This window comes from Mus caroli, chromosome 3 (assembly GCF_900094665.2).
Source record: "Mus caroli chromosome 3, CAROLI_EIJ_v1.1, whole genome shotgun sequence".
NCBI classification, from domain to species: domain Eukaryota; kingdom Metazoa; phylum Chordata; class Mammalia; order Rodentia; family Muridae; genus Mus; species Mus caroli.
Window position 1 is genome coordinate 80773496 of NC_034572.1, and position 8315 is coordinate 80781810.

The 8315-nt window shown below is 54.1% G+C and overlaps 1 protein-coding gene across 5 annotated transcripts in view; it reads right to left on the minus strand.

Annotated features, from left to right (window-relative positions):
* Window positions 1–2497, minus strand: part of Bcan (brevican) — a 13239-nt gene extending 10742 nt beyond the window's left edge. Inside the window, exons 1-2 of one of the 5 annotated variants that reach the window (XM_029475629.1) lie at window positions 760–829; window positions 507–520 (exon numbers count right to left, since the gene is read on the minus strand). Coding sequence is in view for 2 of the 5 variants with exons in the window: in XM_029475625.1 (XP_029331485.1) it covers window positions 1663–1729 (67 nt within the window). In the remaining 3 variants the exon portion in view is untranslated. Of the gene's footprint in view, window positions 1–506; window positions 851–1662; window positions 2007–2111 lie in introns of those variants that run through there. The other 4 variants (XM_021158655.2, XM_029475627.1, XM_029475625.1 and 1 more) reach the window with 4 other exon arrangements.
* Between the last annotated feature and the right edge of the window lie 5818 nt (window positions 2498–8315).

The window sequence follows — 8315 nt, forward strand, 5'->3', positions numbered from 1 at the left end:
CTCACTTTGTAGACCAAGCTGGCCTTGAACTCAGAAATCCGCCTGCCTCTGCCTCCCGAGTGCTGGGATTAAAGGCGTGCGCCACCACGCCCGGCTAGCCTGTGTCTTCTTAATTGGAAAAAAAAAGCACCATCATTAACACCTTATGCATTTTGATGGGGCTGTATGCTTGAGTGATCTGTCTGTCTGTCTACCTGTCTAGCTGTCATCTACACACAGTTACCACTGTCTATTATCTATTTACCTATTTATAATCTACGACAGAAAATACCCTGTGCATAGGCCAGCACCAGACACATAACAGATGCCAGCGAATACTTGTAACACAGTGGCTGGTGGTACTGCGTAATCAGCTCTCTGTGCACTTGTATTCAAAATCTATGCATCCAAACCAGCCACCCGTCAAACATGCAGGAAAAAAAAAAAAGAGTCTGTTCTGAACACATACAGAGATTTTTGTCACTGTTCCCTAAACAGCATGCATACACTTAGGAATTATAAGTCACCTAGAGACAGGTTCCTGTGTATGAAAGACATGCGTAGGTGAGATGCAAAGACATCATTCTGTGTGAGGGACTTGGGCACCTGCAGGTCCAGGCAGCCTCTAGGGGTTGGAGACTCAAACCCACAGACGCAGGGGTGGGGTTGGGAGCGCAACTATGGTCCTACTTCACCCCCTTGGCAACCTCCCCCCAGCCCTCAGGTGCCAACCAGGAGTTTCTTTCCCCCACAGTAAAGCTCCAGCCTTCCCTTCCTAACCCTTCCTCTTCCAGGAGGGCCTCCTAGACTGAACCCTGCTGAAACAGCGGCTTCTCCCTCTGCTTCCTCTCCACCAGGACTTGTAAGGAAGCTCCCCTGGTGCCCAACATCCTCTGCCCCCTCCCTCCCTCCCTCCCTCCCTCCCTCCCACTTTGCTCCCAGCCATTCCCCTCTGCCTGGCACGGGCTTTCCCACCGGATCTCCTGGCTCAAAAGCCAGCTGGGACAAAGACCCTGTCCCTGCCAGTCTGGCCTCCATCCAGTTGCTCCTTCCCCCACCCATCTTTTGTGAAAGCCTACAACTTGGAGTGTACTGGAGAAGGGTACAGGGAGAGGCCAGCCCCCCCCCCCCCCCCCCGCTGCCCTGGCCATCAGCTCTGGAAACAGTTTCTCTTTCTGAGATCCCATTGCACTAACAGGCTCACCAGGAAAGAGAGGTGGATGACTAGAGAGGGTTAGAGCTAACTCTGAGCCAAACCCGGAGCCAGGTCACTGTGCCCTCAGGAAGGAAAGCTGCACAGACAATGAACACACTCTGTAAAGAGCCAGACTTGGGAGTATTCGGGGACCCAGGACTACATGGCTAATGATGCTGCCGGGGTCAGTTACAACGTCAGGCAAGATTTCCTACCGACCATACCTATATTCTCACTGGCTCCATCTCCCACTGGGTCTGCCTTCATAGTCGCTTGCCTGAGCCTAAGTGGTCCTCCCAGATCCTCCCAGGACAGACTCCCCTGCTAAGCAGCTCTCTGGCCTGTGCTGTGCAGCGGGCCGGGTGAGCAGTCACTCGGGTTACCGCTGGCAAGTATGAAGGGAGCCAGGTGCTGGAGCGTTCTGAGGAGGGGAGCTGGGAGCAGGAGTTACTCACACGCCCGCCCGGCCCTGTGGCCACCTCTTTTACCCGTGTTGGGGCAGCACGGGATGAGGAAGGAAGCCTGAGGCCAGAGGATCCGACTGCCCTGAGACATGAATTTCTGACCCAAGTGGCCAAGAGTGGCTCCTGTGACACTTCCCGGAGGAAGGCCACCGCAAGGACCCGAGCTCAGCAGTCCCCTGTCGTCTCCAGCCCGGGCATCCTCAGTCGCTCCGCAGCTCAGACGTCCCCTGGCTCCTGAAGGCTGTGCGGCGAGGACGGTGAGCGAGCAGACGCGTGGCTCAGGGTGCCGATGCCGGCACAGAGCGCTGCGCGCCCACCTTCAGAGAGGCGCCGCTGCCGACCGCACCCCCGAATGCCTGGGGACCCCAGGAAGCTACGGTGGGTCACTGTCTCGGTCGCCCACAGCAGCCAGTCTCGCGGCCCGCCTTTGCCCACGCCCGGATCCTTTGGCTCAGAGAGGTCAAGAAACTTACCCAAGGTCACACAGCAAGCAAGCAAGCGACCGATAGGGCCAGGCCTCCGCACTCACCTTGCGAGGTCCCCTCTGCGCACACCGCGCGTCCCGCAGCCGCAGCCGAGACTGCGGCGCAATGCGCGGGCGCGAGCAGGGCCGGGCGCGCGGGACCCAGACAGGGGCGCCAGCTCGCCGGGAGCCTCACAAAACCCCCTTTCTTCCCACGCGCCCCGCCTTCCCCGCCGTCCCCGGCTCTTGCCGCCCCCGTGGGGGGCTCTGCGCGGTCACGGGACCCGCTGCCTTCTCTGTGCGGGTTCCGGGCGACAGCGGGCAGAGAGAGGACAAGCGAAGTAGGACAAGGTTCCGCGGACGGGAGCCCAAGACTTGCAACGGGGAGGGCAGAAGGGGCGGGGAGGGAGCGATGGAGGGCGCTGTGGCGACGCAGGATGGAGAGTTAGAACACGGGAGGGACTTCTCATTGGTTAAAGGGAGGAAGACCGGCTCAAATTTAGTCGCGCAGAGGATGGAGGGACGACAGGAGCTTTGCCCCGGGAAAGAGGGCACTGCTGGGTGAAAAAGGGAAGTCCTTTTCTCAGGCCAGAGAAAAGGCAGATGAGCACAGCCATCCCTCTTGAGGAAGCGTTGATCGGGCTGTGCTCCCCTGGTGCTCCCTCTCCCTCCCCGGCGGAGATGCTGACTTTGCAGTGGGTTGACCAGGTGGAGGTCGACCGGCAGAACTACGGGTTAGGCAACACAAGTCAAGAGAGTCTAGGCGCGCGGTGCCAAGTGGTACAGTGAGTGATGGAGCAGGCGTCACAGGTTGCAGACCAATGTGTGCAGAGCGAGAGTCTGCTAAGCCTCGGCTGGGCTGCCCAGTGTGCAGTCAGGAGCCTGGGGGTGGGCCTCAAGGACTGCCAGCTGCCCCCCACCCCCACTTCACCCGCTGCTTCTCCCTGCTTTCCCAGGCTTCCCACTTTCCTCCTCTCGCTTGCGACTCCAGGCAAATCCTTGGCACCAGCTGTAGGCCACTCAGCCAGATCCTTGTCCTCAGTCCTCAGGCCGGTGTGGGGGCTGTGACCTTACCATTTCTAGATTCCCCAAATGCTGACTGTCTGCCTGCAGATACCTTCACCCCCAACTCAGGGAACAGTTTCCTAATCACGCCCCCCCCCCGCTGTGGATGGAGTTCCAAAACACCCCCCCCCCAAAAAAAAACCCGCCTTCAGAACCTCTGGAAAAAAACAAACTCCTCTCCAAAGCCTTACAAGTTTAAAGAGAGGACTCCAGCTAATGCCGCCCACTGTAAGGACAGGACAGAAGGACCTTGAAACCCGGGGCAGAGTCACACAGGGAGAAAACTACCAGGCAGGGGTGCCAGCAGAAAGGAGACAGAGTGGGGCCCCTGAAGAAGCTGCACAGGAGGCCTTCATTTATTCATTCCATAAGCTTGACCCACAAGTCATCTATGCATGAGGTCCTGTCTGGGGCCCTAAGACTGGGGGAGTCAGCAGCTGGGAAGGACTCTGAAGTTCTGGGTGCCCGCTCTGGGTTGCACTTGAATGGCTCACCAACACATGGATGGGCTCCATGCCCTGCAGGTCTCCCAGGTGGAGCTAGGAAAGAAACCAAGGGACTGCAGTTCAGCCCAGTTGCTGTCTCGGATATAACACAATCTTTGCCTGGGAAAACCTGACTGTAACCAAGGAAGACCGGAAAGAGATACCTCCCCCCAGTCCCCGCCCCCGCCCCCAGCTCAGAGTTACCAGTGTGCACATCCGGGGAGAAGGGGAAGAGAATCCTGGGGCCAGTGGAGCCAGCAGGTCAGGGATGCCTTGGCCTCTGATTCACCCACCCTCTTCTGATCAACCAAGCAGGGCCCCCACCACTCCTGTGGAATCCTATTCTTTGTCATTCACACCCTTATGAGGTCTACCCCATGAGTTCTGGTTAGGGGCTCAGCAGCCCATGGGACCTGAGCCTTTGATAGGGGCCCCTTTCTATAAAGTGGGTATTATAAAGGCCCCCCTTTGTTTCCAGCTGGGGACATTTGCATCGAGGTACACCCACACAACTCTAACCATTGCTGATAGGTACCTTTTCCCCAATTATGGAGTCTGGCATCTTGACTCTTAGCCAAAGGACTCTGCTCATTTCTATTCTCCATCTGAGGTGCTACTGGACCCTGGCCTGCTCCTTGCATCCCCTTTAGATCTTAGACAGAGATCTTGGCACTGGAAGCCAACAGAGCCAGGAATGGCGGCTTTCGTGTGCAAACCCGTGTCCTAGCAACAGGGCATGACAGTTCTCATAGCCACAAGGGTCTTCTAGATGCCAAATGGTAAACGGTGTCACAAGGGTCAGCCAGTTGAATCAGAAGTGGCCTGCCCAGGACTGCTGCACCAAGGGCTCAGGAAAAGAGGGAGGAGGAAGGCGAGCTTGGAGAAAGCCAGGCAGTGGCAGCTGGCCTGCCCTGTCCCCACGTGGTGCAGCTGGCTGCCTCCCAGCCTGCCCTGGAGACTTTTCCAGGCTCTCTTGAAGAACCAGAAATCTCCTCCCGATTTCCCAGGGCAATAGCTTCCATACAGGCCAAAGCTGTGGCCCAAGGTGAGAACCCATGCTGCTCTCAAAGCTCCTGCCTCCCAAACACCCCTCTTCGGTGTTGGCTCTTACTGTGCGCCCATCTGAAGTGGCTGCTGGAAGGGCTGGCTGTTCAGACTTGCGCCCTCTCCTGCATTGGCAGCCAGCCCCCCTCAGGGCCCAGACACCTGGCTTCTTGGCTGGGAGGGGCCCAGTGCTGGCACAGCTGTGCTCAGAGAATGGGGGCTTTGATAGCCTCAGAAGGGGGCCAGGAAGCATAGCAAAGCTTAGAAATGTCAGGGGGTGGTTCGAGAGATGGCACAGCTGTGGCCTGGAGCTGGATCTGCAGCTGAGTTTCGGCCACCAGGGGCAGGCTCAGAGGAGATCACTAGAGGTACCAGAGGTGTGCATCACCTTCCCTGCAGGCTCACTCCTCTGTGGTGTTGGGGCATGCACCTTCTCTCAGTTTCTCCACATCTAAGATGGTGCCAACACATTGTTGAGCGGTCTTATGTTGGAGCATGTACGTGATTTTTATTTATTTTATTTTATTTTTAAGATGTATTTATTTATTTTATGTATATGAGTACACTGTTGCCGTACAGATGGTGGTGAGCCATCATTTGGTTGCTGGGAATTGAATTCAGGATCTCTGCTTGCTCCGGCCCTGCTTGCTCTGGCCAAAGATTTATTTATTGTAGGTACACTGTAGCTGTCTTCAGACACACCAGAAGAGGGTGTTAGATCTCATTATGGATGGTTGTGAGCCACCATGTGGTTGCTGGGATTTGAACTCAGGACCTTTGGAAGAGCAGTCAGTGTTCTTAACTGCTGAGCCATCTCACCAGCCCCCTATTTTATTTCTATCTCTATGTGTGCAGGTGCCCATGGAGCCCAGGAAAGGGCATTGGCTCCCCTGGAGCTGGGGTTACAGGTGGTTGTGAGCCATCCTAGTGAGTGCTGGGAACTGAACTCAGGTCCTCGGCAAGATCAGCAAGTGCTTTTGTTTTGTTTTGGTCTTTTTTGGAGACAAGATCTCTATGTAGACCTGGCTGTTCTGGAACTCATTATGCAGGCCAGGTTGGCCACAAACCCACAGAGATCTGCCTGACTCAGCTTCCTGAGTGCTGTGATGAAAGGTGTGCACCACCACGGCCAGCAAAGCAAGCACTCTTAATAGCAGATCCCCCTCTGCAGTCCCCCACCCAAGCAATGCTTGTAACCCAGCACTTGTGGACGGTCAGGTCAATCCCATTTCGGAAGGGAGCAAAGGAACAGCCAGCGTTTGTGCCCATGTCAGGGCATCCACTGTGGGCTCATGAACAGAGTCACCAAAGGTGGTGATTGTAGAGACCCTGCTGGACCTCCTCAGCAGGACTAGCCCCTCACCAGGGCTGCTTCTGTGCTCGGTGCTGGAGGCCTGGCTGGGTCCTTGAGACCCACCAGCTACATTGGGGCACATTGATCTGTGCCCCTGGGGAACAGATGTTTCACCAGTGCTTATCTTGAGCCAGATTTGCCTGTCCTGACCAAGCACCTAGGCCAGCCCCGATGTCCAGGGCACAAAGGAAATGATGAGCCCCTGCAAGGTCACTTCAATCATGGCTCACAAGCAAGGGGTTCACTTTACAGTGGACTGGCTCTTCAAGTGCCAGGAGCTGCCAGCCCAGCACACTCACGCTGTCCTTTTCTTTCTCTTTTCCCTTCTTCCCACCCTCCTTTTTTGCTTTCTCTCTCTTTTGTGAGTGTACACGTTTTTGTGTGTGTATTGCTAAAATTCTTTCCTAGGGGAGACATATAAACACCTCCCCTCCCCCACTGTCCCAATGACAAACTGTAACTTTAAGGTTTGTTTTGTTTTGTTTTGTTTTTCGAAACAGGTTTCTCTGTATAGCCCTGGCTGTCCTGGAACTCACTTTGTAGACCAGGCTGGCCTCAAACTCAAAAAATCCGCCTGCCTCTGCCTCCCGAGTGCTTTTAATGATGGTTCTTAAACACTTTAACCACTCTTTTATCGTACCATCCACCACAGGTAGTGTAAAAGTAAGGATACGGGCTGGAGAGCTGGCTCAGCGGTTAAGAGCACTGTCTGCTCTTCCGGAGGTCCTGAGTTCAATTCCCAGCAATCACATAGTGGCTCAAAACCATCTGTAGTGTGATCTGATGCCTTCTTCTGACATATATGTATGTGCAGATAGGGCACTCATATAAAGTAAATAAATGAATTGCTTTAAAAAAAAAAAGAAAGGATACAGGGGAAGTGGACCTGTTTAGAAATGGTTCTTCAGAGGAAATCAGGAAATCAGTGGTTCAGTTCACAGGTCAGCAGCGGCAGCTTGGTCCACTTGCAAACACTTCAAGGATCACCAGCAGTCCAGTCAGGTAGAGTTGGGATAGCAGCAGTGGTGGCATGACTTAGCAGGAACAGCCAGACCTCAACCGAACCTGCATGTGTCAGCAGGAGAGACCAGGGCCAACAGGAACATCAGGAAGAGTTCCTGGCTTCGTCTCTCTTACAGAAGTGAAGATGTGAGACCCACAAGTGTTGCACAGCTAGCTCTACCAGCAACCCTCTTTACACTGTCCGTTGAGTCCTATTTATACTCCCTCCAAACATCACGGGTCACCTCTCAGTCTTGCCTCAGCAAAGAGTCTGGGTCTTAGCAAAACTCCACGTGAGTCTGCCTCAGCTGACATCACTCTGCCAATCGCCTTCGTCCATGGAAGTGGTGAGAAAAAAACAACACGGCACACCACGGGAAGTTTTTTGGTACATTTCTTTTTATGGAGTCCAGACCAATGGAGCTCAACTACACGATGTAAGGTGGATCAATACATGTGTATTGGTGTCGAAGAATCCTTCATCGTGTGCTTGCTTTAGCAGAACATTCTTTCACCTGTGTCCCCTTGAGCAAAATGTTCCTTCTCGTGTTTACTCCAGAAAAACACCATCCAACAACAACTGACGTTCCAAGGAACCATTAAGTTTCTACAAAGTGAGGTTCAGCTCCATCAAAGTTCACTTGGGGAGCCAGTGAGTTCATGGGTTGACTAACAGAACACCAGTGAGGGAACCTTATAGGAGTGTGCGTGCTTCCTCCCTGCCAAAGGTCACACTGGAGAGTGTTTACCTGGCAGGGATGCTGGCTTTCTGGTAGCTGCTTAGATGGAGCACATGACCCCCATCTTCCCAGGCCCTTCCCCAGGAAATGCAATTAGGGAAAAATGGCATGGAGGTGATATGGAGAGGCTGGAACTCAGGTGAGGGTCTCCTGACCCGTGACACTCCTCCCTCTATGAGGGGTGTAAACAGCCAACAGGCTGAATTCCTGAAGATAATTGGCTCAGAGGACAGTCATGTGTAGCAATGTATACATGTTTGTGTCAGAATGCTTATGTGTGCCTGTATGTGTATATGTGCATATGTGTGGATGTATAGAAGTCAATGGTCAATGTTAAGCCTTCCTCTATGTCTCTTCTCCACCTTATTTTTGAGGTATGTGTTGTTGGGCAGGGCATGGTGGCTCGAATCTTTAATTCCAGCACTTGGGAGGTAGATGGCTCACCACCATCTGTAATGGGATCCAATGCCCTCTTCTGGTGTATCTGAAGACAGCGACAGTGTACTCACATAAAATAAATAAAT